We start from the raw sequence: 17500 nt of genomic DNA, 5'->3' as shown, positions 1-17500 counted from the left end.
GGGTGATAGTGACATTGTGCGGATTGTCTTGTATCAAAGTCACCTGAAAGATTTTTTGCCGATAAAAAAAAATCCGATGCCGGCATCGTCGTCGTCGTGACATCGTTGTCAACGTTATCAATATTGACATTTACAGTCCGCGGGAATTGCATCATGGATAACGCGGCTATGTAGCAAACCAAAAACAAAACAATGCACGCTGCGTCTGTTTATCATCGAGATCGTCATTCATCAAGCCTTGACTAATTCTACTAATGAACGTACTTAACGTTCAAAGTGTCACATTGTTTACTCAACGATCAGCTGTGATCAAATGTAATGAGATGTTCCACGCGTTTTGAGGTTAAACACGCCGCTCTCTTTCGCGCGCGCCACGTTACGCTACGTGTCACTAATGTAAATTTTCGTTGATTTCGCGACTCGCTCACTGCCTCATCGTACGTGCCGTACAAAGAGATTACGAGAATGGCTAAATCGAAGACTGTTAACATAAGATACCTGCCCATTACAAACGGCTGTCTGAGCATTTAGCTTGTGGTTTTGTTTCAGTCTACAGACAACATGGATTTGTTGTGTTACACATGGATCTTGATGCTTTCAGGTGAGACAAAAAAACCAAGAATCAGATACTGAGATCTCTTAATTGTTCATTTACACGCTGTTTTATATTTGCAGCTTTAACACGCATCGAAGGGACATTTAAAGTATCAACGCAGGACTTGAAAGTATTGGTCAATCAACAGAAATCATTTAACTTATCTCTTACGTGAGTAGCACATATCTGTCATGTACAGCTAACTCGAGCCGTCACAACAAAGTTTATGGATATTATCAAGCACTTATGGAATTTTATTGGCTGTTAAGCATTTGCTGTATCATGTAATTTTAAGAGTATATGCGTGCTCACGATATATATTAGTTTTCACAACTGCAAAATGGGTCGTGTGATAGAAATTTATGTCTGCGCACAAAGTGTCACAAAAATATTTCTACAGTCATTACGCGTCTAGTTTTATATTATCTTCACCCATATTTCACTTTGTATCATATCACTTTATAAGAGCGTGCTGTAATCATGACAGAACGGAGCTTTATTGTATGGTCTACGAGTACTGATAACAGAGAGTCGATGAATGATAACAAATTAAAATGTAATACATTATCACTGTGGACTTCGCACTTCATCATCCCGTTAGATGATCTAACAGACTATAAACTGATTCATCTCGAACGTCCTTCAGAATTGCGAAATCTTGTGTATTATGTTAAAAAGTGATTTAGAGAGAGAACTTGTTTTGAGAGAGAAAGTATTTTTTGTTCCATCAGTTTGTCTCACATGTGTTTGATATTTTTTGTAGGGATTCTTTACCACAGGACAAAGTTGTAAGAGTTACATTGGACATACAGCATGTCGACTTGCTATCCGCAAATCCAAATAACTTTACTGTATCCCAAGATGAGAGAGAATGGATTATTGATGTAAAAGGTCTTAGCGCAGGCCATTCAATTGTCAGCGCTAACGTAACGCCTAAAAATGTGACAGAGTAAGTATGTGTGATGCAACGACTCTTCTCTTAAGACCTGGTGACTTATGAAATCTAATCAATTGCTACAAAAAAAAAAAAAACATGTTTTTACGTGCAATAATGATTACAAGTATGTGCACGCACGCACACTCATCCGAGTGGTGTAAGCACTTGTAAACAGGTTTTGCGCAACAATCGGTATAATCACTTTCACGACAACAAGCAAATTGGCAGCCAGAGAGACTCGTGGCATCGCGAGGTCTTGTTTTATCGTCATGACTAATTCTGGGAAGATTCCGATCAGTTATTACACTCACATTTCACTGCATTCTGTGTTAGCTAAGACATTGCGCGACAGATACCCTCTTGACCCAATACTTGACAAGTGAACAGAAACTTTAACTTTCAGTCAGTCTGTATTCAGATTCGAAACGGAATACTTCCTAGTTCATTTGTGACCTCCCGTTTAAACCTCTTGTTCTCACAATGCGTGTAATCCGAAAGTTTCGGTAGTGTCGCTATTAAAAAAAGATGACGTTTACGAAACAAACGTGTCGGTAACGATCCTACCGTCTCTAGTGGTTTCTACACTCGGCCTTCAAAACGCGTATTCCGTATAAAGAAAGAATTTTTTGTGACCTTAATACACCTGTAACTTCTAGAAGATGTCGATGTATAAAATCATCATTATACCACAAGACGAAGTACATAATATTAATTTAAAGTGAGCACAAAACAAACAAAAAGATTTGTTTCTACCAATATTATATTCGAGCGATATTCGAAGACTGATGTTCTAATAACTTTATGCATTTTATGTGCGTGGAAATAATTTTCTCTACTTTGTTGTTTTAGTTTTTCTGAAGCATTTGTCAGAGTAACGATAGAAAAATCCGAATCGCTTTATCACATTAGCGCGGTGGTAGGTTGGGTATATTTCTTAGCATGGAGCGTGAGTTTTTATCCACAAATTTACATAAATTATAAACGCAAAAGTGTTGTGGGACTTAATTTCGATTATCTGTCGTTAAATCTCGTCGGTTTTCTAATGTACGCATTGTTCAATTGTGGTCTCTACTGGATACCCGAGATTGAGGTAAAATATCGTCATATTTGCCGTATTTTTTTTTTTACATACACGCTTTAATCGAGTAACAATATAAGTAATATAGTTTTTATATTTTTTCTATATTCGTATTTAATACTTAATTCGTTAATTCAATCAAATATTTTCAGAACGAGTATTTTAGACGTTATCCGAAAGGTTTGAATCCTGTACAAATTAACGATATATTTTTTGCTATTCATGCGGTATTCGCTACTGCGATAACTATCGGACAGTGTTTTATTTATGAGGTAAATTTATTTCTCTTTTATTTTATTTTTATTTTTTCAATGTTTTCGAGATAACATGCACAACAATTGAGATCTAATTGTGTAATTTTAATTTAGATCGGTACTCAAAGAGTGTCAACGACCGCACGTATCATACACGGGATATTTTCAGTCTTTATATTAATATCGTTGATATTATCTTTCGTGAGGACAATTCACTGGTTGGATTTTCTTTACTACTGTAGCTACGTAAAGCTCAGCATAACGCTTATCAAATGTATACCCCAAGCGTATTACAATTATAGAAGAAAATCCACTGTCGGTTGGAGTATAGGAAATATATTTCTGGATTTTACCGGTGGTATTTTGTCAATGCTACAGATGATACTCAACGCTTACAACTACGGTAAAGATAAATTAGATATGTGTGAATTTAAATTGCTGTTCTCTACGTATATATATTTAGCATTCAACAATATTAATTTCCGCGTTACGTTTGTTTACGTCATACTGTTTTTTTTTTACCTTAGACGATTGGGAAAGTATTTTCGGAGATCCGACTAAATTCGGTCTTGGATTCTTTTCCGTGGCGTTTGACATATTTTTCATAATACAGCATTACGTTCTGTACAGGTATGTATATCTCTGCGTGCTTTTGGCATTAATCTACGCTTTGCATGTTTTTTGGCTTTTTTGTTTCGTGCCATTTTTATCGAACAATTTTTTTTTAGAAAATCTGATCTTATATTATATCAGCACGATATAATATCCTGAGCTAACGCGTTGTATGTAACTTGTCATGTGTGGGGAACGTTTTAGGAAAAACTAATGTAGAATTTAATAAATACTAATATATTGCACGCGTGTAGATATATACATTAACCCCTTTTTCAATATTGTGTTGTTGACTGTGTGTTGTATCAAATGTTGCTAAACCCCTCTTTGCGTAATTTTATTAATTATTAATTTAAGTTAACGGTTGTTTTTATATTGTTTTTATATAGTTTGCTATGTTAATTTATTATTAATTACGTCAGTATATTGATAATATTGTATAGCGTCGTACACGATATACACGAGAATAGAATATATACACGTGTATGTTAAGGTGTGTTTTGATTATATTTTCTGAGTACGTGTATATACATATATATTTCCGTTTCATTTGTGTAATAAGAGATTGTAAGTGAGAGATGGGACAAAAATTTTGATTTTACAGATATAGCGATGAGAAGATGATTGACCTGAAGGGCAGAACGTAACAACTAACTTTGCGGCAAAAATAGAATTTTTCATCGTTGAATTTTTTACGTTTTTTTATAATTCAATATTTTTTATACGTGTAGTTTTATATTTTTTCCATACATTTTCATGAATATTTTATACACAAATCTGTCATTGTGCCAGATATGTAGGACATATAAGATATTATACACACACACACACACACACACACACACACAATGTGTGTATGCGTGCGATAAGTACATGCATGTGTGTGATTATCCGCAATAGGCACGTTTTTTTGTATAAATCTCTATTTTTTTTTAATAGTAATATTTATTTTGAAGACATTCCATTATTGTGAGTTCAATATTTATAATATATTAATGGAATATATTATTAATTTTATATTATTTTATATTATTAATTTGGCACAACATCTTGCAATCGGTTCTTTTGGCCTCACTCTATTCCATTATTATTTTAATAAGAACCAGAGGATAATTCATCTTATTTCATCTTATTTCTAATTATTTATAATATATACAAAAAGATGAAAAAGATGTGAAACAGAAGTGTTTTTTTACTGTATGAAGTGTATTATACATAATATTAGGATGTGTAGTTTTTTATATAAAGAATTGCAATGTGATACGGAAAATAGACGCAACTAGAGATGTTTTTCGAAAGTATTGATGTTGTTATCATGCGCAAAATAAATATAATGCAGTTTAATCGGTAAACGGCAGTATTGAATGTGTAAAAATAAAATAGAGAAAGAGAATGCGAAAGATAGAAAATTGTTTTTAACATAGGAAACTATTAGTAAACTCATGAATACATATTGTTTCGATAACAATATTTGTAGATTGTTTTCGAAATATGCAAAATAATGAAACAGTATTTATGTATATTGAAAAACTATATTGTAAACACGTTTTTACGTTCACGTAGGATAAGTATCACTATTTGATCATGAAGCATGCAACTTTCACACGTTCACGGGACATTTGTTATCGTATGCAATTGAAGATTTTTGTAAATTGCATGGCAGTGAAAGATTTGGCGAGATTTTAGGGGATATCTTTAAGGGTACTTTAAGAAACTGGAGCAACTATTTGTTCAGATTCCTTGGGACCACAGTAGGATAGAAAAAAAAAAAAAAATGTGATGTTTTATGGCGTGTATCACTTGAATGAATGCGTGTGATTTTCAGTATTAACCCGGGAATAGACTTTCCCAATAAACGTTTTACACATACTCTTTTGAAAATTTATACAGAGAAATATAAAATCTCTATTTCCGAAATCGAAAAAATAATTTTTTTTTTTTTATCGCAATTATGTACGCGACTACATTCACTGCGTTATATAGGGTAAAAGACCCAATTATTGTCACCTGAATGTATAAACTCTGGCGTTAGCGAATTGTTTTTACTATTTATTTATTAAAAACAAATGTGTTTTTCTTCTTATCTGGTATTATTCGATGTCTCTAATGTAAGAAACAAAATAATACCGCCTCTCAAAATCTCTATTTTTATTTATAAATTTAATAATTAAAAAAGAACGATGCGAGAGCTATTACTGTCACCCCCTAAAATGAAAGAAATGAGACAAGAATGTTGAGTGCTGGAGTTTTTGTTATATTAATTGTGCACTTAAAATTCTATGTTAGATTTTCTTTCATGCAGAACTTTTTAGGATTTATTTAATATTTTTAATAAAATAGCTTAAGGTGACAGTAATTATTAGGTCTTTTACCCTATTTTTGTTGTAATATTTGACGAATAAACACAGATTGAAACAATTTTTGTAAAAAAAACTGTGAAACGATAAAATAAAAAGTTAAACCAGCTCACCAGAAATTTCTCCCCAGAAAAGTCTCGCCCGTATATTTCATTCCCGGGTTAATCAAGTTTGCCCCAACTTAACTAACTAACTCTACTAACTTTTAGTTTAATGCACTTTCTCACACGGCGATCTTTCGCGAGATAATCAATGCACTTTCCCCCTCTCCCCCGAAGTGTGGAAAGAGATTGATGAATCTCTCCGAAATCGCGCCAAACTCGCTTTTTGTGTCTGAAAAATGTGTGACATAAATTCCTTTACCCTTTGCAGGAATCGTACAGAATATACCGAGTTACCCGGTCATTGCAAGGAAGAACCCAAGTGCTCGTGCAACGCATAAATACGTTCGCACACATAGATATATCATTTTCGTCAGAACGCTTAAAAAAAAAAAACAAAAAAAACAAAAAAACAGTACCACGTCGCAAGCGAAACATCCTCTTTTCCTCGTCGAGAGCGATACGCCCGATCGCACATTGTGCACATAATATTTCTCAACACAAAATTGCACAAGTACGATAAAGTAACCGGAATCTCTCCCGAGAGAGTGAATCAACATTTGTTTTCAACTCACCGGAGTCGTTCGAATCGTTTGATTTGGCGCAAAGATGGCTCCAAGGACCGTACGTGCTCGTCCGTCCATCTCTCGACGTCCGGAAAACAATATCGCTTGAGATATTAAGACACTTTTCTTCGCAATTACGTACAAGACTGAACTTTTTCAACCAATTGCGAATCAAATCGCACGCAAAAAAGCACGCGTATTAATTTTCGCACCCACCGAGATCGCTACCGAACAAGCGGGCGCGCACACAGAACTCTCTGAAAAACTTTTGAAGCGCACATTTCGATAATCGCAATTTTGTATCGATAGTGCGGTCGGCCGTCGATTCGTCGAGCGGGAAAACCACGTGACCACTTCGATCGCTCGGCTGCAGAGAGCTACAAGTCGTTGCATCAAGCTGCTCGTCTCGTCGGTCGCTTTGACAAGTAAATTTTCTTTTGATCTTCTATTTGCGTAACTCGTTGGTGTTTTTTTTTTTTTTTTTTTAAATAAAAAGATATTTTTCAACAAAATAAGAAGTTTGTGCGACAAACAAGTAATGTGTTACGTAAAGTGGTTGCCACTACGAATTTAACAAGACAACATAACCTACGTGTCGTAAACAAATGTGATATCTTAAGTTAGTTTCTTCTGTAAAAAGATTCTTTTTATTATTATTTATGTTATTACGACACGTACAGGTTTTATTGTGAACTTTGTTGTTTAAAATTGTGTAAAAAGAAATAATCTTTTTTTTTTTATCTAAAAGAATTATATTTATTTACATTTTCGTACATTTCAGAATGATCGTTTCACTTGCACGAATTGGCAGCTCTGCGACAGGCCTGCGAAGAAATCTCAATTGCTGGACAGCCGCGATTACGAAGAAGCACAGAGCGGTATATGAACGAACATACCCTACAATACTCGTTCTTCCAGATGGGAGTAGTATAGATATGGAGTATCACGAGCCGCGAAAGATAATTGTTTTGCCGCTTAATATCGCGGAGCTTTCCGAAGAGGAAATGAAGATCAGACTTGCAAAGCGTAAACCAAAATCGAAAATAGTTATAGCCGAGGAAATTGAAGACAGCTTCGATGAGAACAGATATCTCAATTTAAAGAAGTGAATTATATGACAGCGTTTTCTGAAACATAATGAATGAATATTATTTATGTCAAGATATAAAAGAAAGAACACTCATTTGAGGCATTTATGCGTCTTTTATTTGTATCTTGAACGAAAATAATCTTGTTTTCGATTGCTATGTATTTTTCAATTGCACCGCAATAACGGATATACGTACAAATACTATTGTGTGTGTCAAACTTTTGTATATATATTTCAAAGTGTAGCAATAATAAACAGATTTTAATCGTTATAGATAGATAATATTGTATCTTATAAATTATACATATATCTGAACCATATTTATATAATAAAAAGCGTATGTGATATGTTAGATTGACTTGACCCGTTTTGCTACGACTGCGCTAGCCATATAGAGCCTGTATATCGCTGTACGAACAGCTCTGCCGTGAAATGCGAATTTATATATGCGAACAATTTTATATAAGTAAAAAATGTAAAAACATTTGCAAAAAGACATATTGCAAAAAAACGTATGCGGCTTTTAATGCGAAATTAGGAGGACAGCCACGTTATAGCGCGTAAAGCCTGAAGGATTAGTGTAATCAGAATTGTTATATTATTCAGCAAAGAACAATAATTAACGTTTTATAATCCTTACAATATAGCACAATACTTTATATAATCAAAATATAATCGTACAAAAGATAATGGATATATTTTTCCTTTTCTTTCTTTCGTTCGCCAAATTAGAAAACTGATACTAAAAATACAAAATAACAAAATTGCATATTGTTTCGTAGGTGCAAATTAGTCAATCTTAATACTTGTAATAATTTGTTTAACAGTTTATTGATTTGCCAGAAAAAATGATCTCGAATTTTGTTTGAAAAAGAAACATTATCTTGTGCGCGACGAATCGCGGATATCAAATCAATTACGAACTGCCTTCGAATAATATTTCCTTCTCAATGGACACTAATTGTTCAATAATAAATTTGCTTTCACATCGGATGAAGGGAGTCGTCTGCGTGGTTGGACAAGTGAAATTCCCTGTGACGCGCACAATTAGAAATTAAATAATGAGAATACTGTAAAGGAGACCAGAAACTATTATGCGATTACCTAACGCTATTACGGATCAGTTGATCGATCTATCACGATTTCTACACAAATAACATTCAAAGTTTTTGTTATTAATATTAGATGTTCCACAATTACAAATAACGGATTTTGTGATACGTATAAAATATAATGAGATGAAAAAACATTATGTTTTTTTATCTCATAAATAAAACAAATCGTTTGTACATGTTGTTTGTTATTTATTCTTATTTATTATTTCTTTATGTAATAGGGTATATACATGTACGTACATGTAACAATGTGTTGTATACTTGTATCTAAATATATACAATTTCACTATAGTATAATATTCGAATATACACGTGTATTAGTATGTATGTAAAATAAAAATAAAAAAAGATAAGAATATGAATAAGTGGTCTCGCGCTTTGAGTACAAATAACCGCAAAATTATGTATAAAACTTTAAGCATTAAATTAATAACTAATTAAAATAAATAAATGAATAACTAATTAGGGTATTACTCGAACAGAATAATATTGCATTCTTTGCTAGACTACACACGAACAATTACCAGTGCGTGATGGAATTTCACTTTCTGTGAAAATTGCATTTGTTATATTAAATAACTGTTAAGCAGACTGTTAAATGTTTAATCTACCTTGAAGAGTAGAACAGTTTACATAAAGTAATTGCAGTTTATAAGTTTTAGCTTGTGATCAAAGAATTATATGTCCTTGAAAAATACGAATTTCTGTACATATTATACAGTATATAATCAAATTAAATAAAACACGCGTTCTAACATAATGGTATTAGACAGTATGGTAAATATACATAAGTACGTATAATATCATATCTGTATCTATGTAATATATATACAAGCAAGATTACAACAAAAAATGGTAAAAAGATATACTTTATCTTTTAGATAAAGTTATCGAGAGCTTATTAGAAAATATAAAAATTGGGCAATGTGAGAAGACGCGTACGTGTACTAAGGGTCATTCTCTAATGAGTTGAAAATATCCCGTTGCCAGTTGCAAAAGGTAGCAATTACGAAAAGAAAAGTATTATTTCTGGTTGCGCTTTGTCGTTGCGGTTGCTAAAAGAGAATTGGTCAACTTTTAACTTTTGTCAACAGCAACTGGCAACCGCAGCACGTAAAATAATACTTTTTCCCTAGTAGTTGCAACTGGCGACGAGACATTTTCAACTCATTGTAGAATGACCCTAAGAGTATACATGCAGGGAGAAGAGACTGAGAGCGGCCAAGCTCATAAGAGCGCTATGTCCACAGCGTACGGTTCAATTCTGTGTAATGTGCACGAATTCAAGTGTCGAAACTCAATTACAATTGCACCAATTATTACTGAAAAATACCAGTTAGGTTCACATCTATTAAATCAATATTATCTATTAAGTCAATATCCTTTCAAGTTTCCACGGAAGGTAAACATCGTAATATTCACGCAAGACAGCGTACGTTTTTGGTTATTTTATTTTTTAAATAAAAGAATATATATCTCGGAACATTACTTGCTGATATTATTAATATCAATTCAATCTTTCATAAAAAAATCCATTTGGACCGCAAAGTGCGCGTTTTCGAGTCGAATGTATCGCATCTACTGATGCCTCCTTTCCGCGTTGCCAATTAATTGGTTGATTGATCGAGTCGAGTCGAGTCGAATCGAATCGGTAAGATCGAGAGAGTAAATAATGACAGGAAAGCGATTTTGACAGTTCGTCGTATAGAAAATTAAAAACGTGACTAAAGTAAAGTCACGTGACAGGAAAGAGTAGAACACGTGACTAAAGTAACGTGACTGTAATTTATATTATATATAACATTAAATAATATGTGTATTATACATATAATTTATTATATATTTATAATATTATACTTTATATATTGTATTATATATATTATATACATATTACAGTAAGATGTTACATGACCAAGGTCAGTGACCCCGGTGCAGTCGCGCGGCCGAGGTCAGTGACCCCGCCAAGGTCATGCGGCCGAGGTATTAATAATATCAGCAAGTAATGTTCCGAGATATATATTCTTTTATTTAAAAAATAAAATAACAAAAAACATACGCTGTTTACCTTCCATAGAAACTTGGAAGGATGTTGACTTAATAGATCAAGATGTGAACCTGACTGGTATTTTTCAGTAATAATTTGTGCACTTGTAATTGATTTTCGACACTTGAATTCGTGCACATTGCACAGAATGGAATCGCACGCTGTAGACAAAGCGCGGAATAGAACAATGTCCACGTTTGGACATATCGCACGTACCGACAGTCGCTCGTGGACATGGCTGCGTAGTTCTAATGTGAACCATCCGTGGACACGCGCTGGTTTGCGGGGCGGTTAAGTTATCGCAGAAACTCTTATAGGCCCTGGTCGCTCTCAGTCTTCTCTCTGGTACATACGTATATATTATATACAGATCTGATAAAGACCGCGTCACCGCTTGTAGACAGATAGAAGAAGTTATTCCGAGTCGAAAAGTCCTTTACCATTTTGCGAGATTCGCAATAGTTAACGAGTTTTTAATAAATAAAGATCCGCGAATGAGCGCGCAGCCACGTGCAAAATGACATGCTCGGGCTGCGATTTTTTCGCGCGCTCGTACGCCGTAACAACGGAATAAACACATATTATATGATGTTTATTAGTTTTTTTTATTCCGTAAAGAGTAAAATACTAGACAAAGTGAATATCAGAGCAAGTAACACACTTTATTGCAAATTGTTGCCAAGAAAAGGATGATAGATATTTTTTAGGAATATCCATATTCTTGTCCTTGGCTACAATTTGGAATAAAATATGTTACTCTGGTATCCCATTTTGTCCCGTATTTTACTTTCCATCGTAAGGACCATTCCTGACAACTTCTTTTGTTATAAAGACAGTATAGTAAACATGCATAAATATGTATGATATCATTTCTATATCTACAACCCGGTAAAAAATTTTCCATGTATAAAATTGTATCGACATATTCGGTATATATATATATAAATTTGCATAATTAGATATAATAAGTTTAATTTGTGTATAAGTATATATGATTATATAGCAAAAGTTTTTAAAAATATAGTAAAAATATAGTTTTATATAATTTTTTTGTATCTAACATGATACTAAATACTTATTATCTAATGATAATAAAGTTATTTTGTAATTTGATATGGAATATCTTTGAAGCCATTCTCTTAAAAAAAGAAATTCTCCGTGTATAAAATTGTATAGATATTCGGCATATAAATTTGCATAATTAGATATAATTATTTTAATTTGTGTATAAGTATATATGAAAAATTTTTTACCGGGAAGCAAGATTGCAACAACAAAAAATGGAAATAATATAGATACCATTTTATCTTAGAAACCACTAAACACCGCGCTATTACTGCTTCTATAGCTAGTGTATATAAGGGGTTTTTATTAGATATGGTAGTGATTTATTCGTGTTTGTGCCAATTGTATTAAAGCTAGAGGTTCTAATATTTTAAAAAACCAATAAAGAAATAACAAATTTGTAAAAAGTTTATATATCACATACATTATATCACATATATTATTATTAAATCTATAATAAATAATTAAGAAACAAGATATGTGTGTGTATGTGTGTATATAGAAATATATTATATAGAATAATATTTTTTTTAAACAAATCTTTGATTTGGCACCGCTTCCGTTGACTTTCTTATTTTATTAAATGAAGACTCTGGAGAAAATCTTTTATCACAAAATAACTTTCGTAAAAATAATTTGATCTATCAGAATGTACCAAACATGGCGAGCAGCATCTATAATAACAGAATGTTTTGTAAGTTCTTTTATTATTGTTATTTTGTTTCGATATTGAAAAGCCTCCACTAAACAAACGAAAACCATATAAGGTATCAAAAGTCTTCTTAAAATGTTTAAATATTGTCGTATGTAGCAATATCAACATAATAAGTTAACAATCAGATCAATTGAGAATCTTCACTGTGCGGTGAATGAGAGAGAAAGAGAGAGAGAGAGAGAGATAGTAAATATTAGAAGATTTTATTCACGTAGTTGGAATGTTTCGTTTATATTAAAAAAAATGGTTTTTTTACATTTGAAGAAAACTGAACTAAATACGTGACTCTGTGCAGAATGAAAAGAGGAACCCTGAGGAACCACATCTTTTATATTCGTGTTTCCTTACTTCGTTTGTCGTATTTTGAAAAAACAAAAAATGCACATCTGTACTAAGACTATAGAAGAAGAATCTAAAGCAGACCCGCATTGATTGATTTACGTGTCAAGGTGAATCTTTTTTTTTTGTATCTTGATTTTTTAGAACTTACAAAAAGAGAAAAGAATGATTTTTTATCCTGGGAACTATAATAATAAAAATGTACCACCAATAGCGTAGAAAGAGAAATGTCAAAAACATTGTGGGTGAAAGAAAAATGGCATACAAAATCAAAATTTTACAAGAAAAGCCTGTGGGCTTCGTGAATTTTAAAGAAATTTTTCAGGAATCTAGAAGACTGGTATTTAGAAGTAACAAATTCTATTTGGAGACAATGCACTTTTGTGAATTGTTAACGAGAAACTGTAATTTGAATTTTAACATGTGTTTTTACTAACGTTGCAAAATAAAACGATTGTGTGTCAAGTTAACAAAATTATCTATTGTTTCATACGTATTAAATCTCATTAATTCTCTAATAATCTCATTAATTTTTTAATAATCTGCTAAATAGGTTTTTTTAAGGGTTTTTTTAGTTGCCTTAAAAACGACCTTGAACTTGGTTGAAAAAGAAAGTAGAATATCCTGCGCGACGGGTATCGAATCGATTACAAGTTCGAACCGCTTTCGAATAATATTTCTTTCTCAATGAGCAATATTTGTTTGAGAACAAACTTGTTTTCACATTCATATAAGAAGAGCTCGCTTAGCTCAAGGACAAGTGAAATTCTCTCTCCGATGCAGAAATGTATGTATGGACGAATTGTAACTTGTGTACGTCGTCTGTTGTCAAATAAAATTGAATGTCGTCGCTCCGGTTTTTGTACGTAAAAAAGTCGCGCTTTTTCCCTCACTCTTCTGTACATATTAATTTACAATTGTGCCGTGTAATTACATGTCTTTCACGCGTGCGTCAGTTTGTTTCATACGATATTGTACAGAACTTGAGAAGACTGACACCGCGGCTCACGAAATAATTGCCGGTTATTAGAGATGATAGCATAATTTTTTTGTGCAAGTAGCGCACGTGCGCTGTTATTTCCTCGGTATGTCGCGTGACAGCGGAGAGGCTCACGTTGCGTTCAACCACGGGCATGTCGTTTGTTTTAGAGCAATTTTCCTCGAGAGCGGTGACTTTCTCCAATTCTCGCCTCCGCGCACTTCGACACGCACTTTTCGTCGTTCTCGCGCTAAGCGAGTAAGTAATTACCGCACGAAACAGCGGATGAACTTTCAACGCGTTACAACTGAAAGTCGCCGGGCAAGCGAAAGTGACGGATTAGCTTGTCGCGATCGTTACAATCGTATAATTTGCTTGATTCGATGATTTTTCATCGTATAAAGAAATAAAAAAAAACAATTATATTTTATACCTACTATTAAAAAAAAATAATTTTTTTTTTTTTTTTTGGAATTCTAAATTGATTTTATGACATATTTTCAACACGCGATTGATGCATCGCACACAGTATGTCCGATACTTTTTGCGAACTACAAAATACTTGTATGTGATACAATTGTCAATCGGATCGTAATTATTACTGACGCTTTCGGTCACGGTGAAATCGTCATTGCGAAAGAAATGAGAAATTTTTGTTAGGCAACAATGTTAGATGCACAACAAACCTGTTTATAAGGTATTGAAACATGTTCTGCATGTGATAATGTGATCCCACATAGAACACTCTGGACTCTCGATTAGATATTCATGATGGACATAGAAAACATTTAATATAAACATCTACGTTACTTTCAGTAGAGATCTAGAGTCTCCTTTGTAACTATTTGAATTAAAGTTGTAATTTAAAAACATACATTTTTACATATATTAAAAATCTATATAAAATCTACTTTAAAATGATTTTGAAAAAATAATTTATGTGCACACCCAGAGCGATCGTTTTTTTTAACTAATCTTCTGATTTTTCTCATAGGTGAATATTAAAGAGTCGTTTTATTTGTAAAGTTTGTAAATTTATTTGTATTGTATTTAAGTACATATACATCAAAATAAATACATTTTTCTGTATTTAGAGCATATAAATGAAATGTAACAATGGTTTTTTTTTTCAATTATATTTGATTAAAGGAAAAGTGGACAAGCGCTTCGTAAAAAATATAAAAATGTGAAAGTAAAAAATATAAAAATGTGAAAGTAAAAAATATAAAAATGTGAAAGTATAATATTAAATGATGTTGCATATGGACAATATTTAAATACATAATACTTCCATGTAATATATGTTTTAATACATAGTACTTCCATATCACTTCTATATAATATCTATTTCAATACACGTACATTAGTACGTATACAAAATAGAAAGAAAATAAGAAAAAAATAAGAATATAGAAGATAAATATATGAAGAATAAAAAAAAAATAAAAACAATAGATATCAATTTTATCTACTGTCGCATATAGAATATCGTATAGAGCACACACGAAGTCTGTTTTACATATTTGTCAAATAATTGTGTCAATCATATCACTAAAAATTACAACCATAAATTGTAAATAACACGTAACAATTAATTGTAGTTGTCTACTTGATCGTCAAATGTGGAAAAATGTTCTCGTATGTAACGACTCTTCCAACATCAATTTATGTTTTTTAGATTGAAGTACTTTTACGTTGTGTGTGTGTGTGTGTGTGTCTATTATTTTACAAATTGTTATATCTTTCATGCAGTTAGAATCCTGAATATGCAAAAGAAGACTACTACTTGTCATCCTGTAAAACTACATGTAAAAATAACAATTATTGCACACTTCCGAAAAAAAGTTGACAATTGCTTTTAATAAACAATATAGTTTTGGCAGAGAAATCTCTTTACATAAGTATTGGGGTTTTATTGTCTCATATTAACTAAATACTAATTTCGAAAATTTTATATCCGCGCACATATTATATCTGAGATTCACATATTTCACTACTTATGAGTGTGGAATTCTGTCACTCAAATTTCAATAAACAGAGCTGAGAGTAGCAAGCCATTTTCAAAGAAAATATAATAAGCAGTACTTAAGTATGTGCAAAACAAGAGTCGACTGACAGGTCAGTTACAGTGACGATGTGTTAACAAAAACCGACTACAAAAAAGAAGATAAAATATATTATTACTTATGAAGTAATAATATATTTTTAGTAATAATTTATTTTATAGTAGTATACGTTATTGAGACAAAAAGTAATTTAAACTGTGCGAGCATTTCTACCAAAACAACGCTATCATTGTTGTAACATATATTCGAAACAAACTTACCACATTTGATTATTTTTTCCATGAACATACTTGTATATGAATATGGTGCATGAGTTCTCGCAGAAAATCGAATTCCATTAAACAGTGTCTACAGAAATACCCCTTCAAAAAAGATGATAAATAAATATTACTGAACTTTATTTAAGTAAATCTAAAACAAATTTCTTAAAGCGGTCGAGAACTATCTCGGCAGAGTAAGCTCTTCATCATATCACATTCAATCATATTTTTTTACTATTTTTCAAAAACTCACTATGAAGACACCGTTTGCAGACGTTCTGCAACCTATTAGCAGAATACTGCTCCAGATTTGTTTTCTTTCGGATTTCTGTTTATGGAAATTACTTGAAGTTGATAGCAAAGATGGAAATATCTGTAAAATTATACAAAACTATATTCCGCAAAAGTTACATATAAAGCACACGTCTTATTAAAAAACCTGATTTAAATAATGTGCAAGTTTATTATGGAACAACGCTACCATTAACGTAAATTATATTTGAAATTAATTGTTCAACGAGGATAGTCCTCAAATTCAGTGTAGAAAATCATATGCAGTAGTAATGTAGACGTAACTGAACGGTTTGCAGGTAAATAATACTCAAAGCGGTTTTCTCCCAAACGTTTCGACTATATATATTGAGTCTTCTTCAGAATTGAGAATTCACATCTCTTACAAAGAAGACAACCTTCCCTTTTCAACTTTATCGAGAAGTACTTTGGCGTTAACACTAAGTATGAATATTGTTAATTTGTGTACCCACTGAAGAAGACTCAATATATAGTCGAAACGTTTGGGACAAAACCGCTTTGAGTATTATTTACTTGCAAAACATCCTGCAAAAACCGTTCAGTTACGCCTACATTACTACTGCATATATTTAAAATACTTACTATGTTTACGAGTTTTTTTTGTGAACATTTATTAGCATATACTTGCGTGAATTCTTCCAATAACTTGAATTTCATTGAAAAATGTTCACAGAAGAACATGTTTAGAAAAGACTATAATAAGTATTACTGAAATTATTTAAACACATTTATTAAAGCTTACGACAAATATCTCGGCGAAGTAAACTCTCTATTTTATCGCATTTCGTTGTTGTCTTTTGTACTATATTTGAAAACCTTACCATATCTTCGGCGGTGTCGGTTGTACTGCTTTCTTTAGGTGTGCTCGAGATTAGTTTGCTTTCAGAGTTCTGAGTACAGGAGTCACTTGAAGTTGTTGTCGAAGATGAAAGCGTCTATAAAGTTATACACAACTATATTTCGCAAAAGTAATTATTAAGCATATTATTAGGATAAAAAATGATTTAAACTGCGC

General features: G+C 32.4%; 2 protein-coding genes and 1 long non-coding RNA gene across 6 annotated transcripts in view; 2 read left to right on the top strand and 1 right to left on the bottom strand.

Annotated features, from left to right (window-relative positions):
- LOC109856610 (cystinosin homolog) overlaps positions 1–6297 on the top strand; it is a 20486-nt gene extending 14189 nt beyond the window's left edge. The window contains exons 4-11 of one of the 3 annotated variants that reach the window (XM_020432070.1): positions 550–601; positions 676–766; positions 1359–1544; positions 2382–2622; positions 2763–2882; positions 2979–3267; positions 3392–3494; positions 6206–6297. In XM_020432070.1, coding sequence (XP_020287659.1) covers positions 562–601; positions 676–766; positions 1359–1544; positions 2382–2622; positions 2763–2882; positions 2979–3267; positions 3392–3494; positions 6206–6275 — 1140 coding nt within the window. In that variant the 5' untranslated portion in view covers positions 550–561 and the 3' untranslated portion in view covers positions 6276–6297. The other 2 variants (XM_020432071.1, XM_020432072.1) reach the window with 2 other exon arrangements.
- A 542-nt stretch (positions 6298–6839) lies between these two features.
- On the top strand, positions 6840–7861 carry LOC109856611 (39S ribosomal protein L55, mitochondrial). The gene is made up of 2 exons (XM_020432073.1): positions 6840–6925; positions 7282–7861. Exon 2 carries the CDS (start codon positions 7283–7285, stop codon positions 7607–7609), a length of 327 nt encoding a protein of 108 aa, XP_020287662.1. The 5' UTR covers positions 6840–6925; position 7282; the 3' UTR covers positions 7610–7861.
- Positions 7862–16179: 8318 nt separating this feature from the next.
- LOC109856622 lies at positions 16180–17410 on the bottom strand. 2 transcript variants are annotated; one of them, XR_002250404.1, is made up of 3 exons: positions 17307–17410; positions 16427–16546; positions 16180–16275 (listed from the first exon to the last, which is right to left on the bottom strand). It is a non-coding gene; the product is annotated as an uncharacterized LOC109856622 (long non-coding RNA). The 2 variants fall into 2 exon arrangements; XR_002250405.1 differs by lacking the exon at positions 17307–17410 and adding an exon at positions 17068–17173.
- Between the last annotated feature and the right edge of the window lie 90 nt (positions 17411–17500).

This window comes from Pseudomyrmex gracilis, unplaced genomic scaffold (assembly GCF_002006095.1).
Source record: "Pseudomyrmex gracilis isolate BER0280 unplaced genomic scaffold, ASM200609v1 scaffold_126, whole genome shotgun sequence".
Classification (NCBI taxonomy): Eukaryota; Metazoa; Arthropoda; class Insecta; order Hymenoptera; family Formicidae; genus Pseudomyrmex; species Pseudomyrmex gracilis.
The sequence above is the reverse complement of the archived record's forward strand: the minus strand, read 5'-3'. Positions and strand labels throughout refer to the sequence as shown.

Coding starts and splice junctions, on each gene's coding strand:
- LOC109856611 (XM_020432073.1), top strand. CDS start 7,283: ATGATCGTTTCACTTGCACGAATTGGCAGCTCTGCGACAGGCCTGCGA.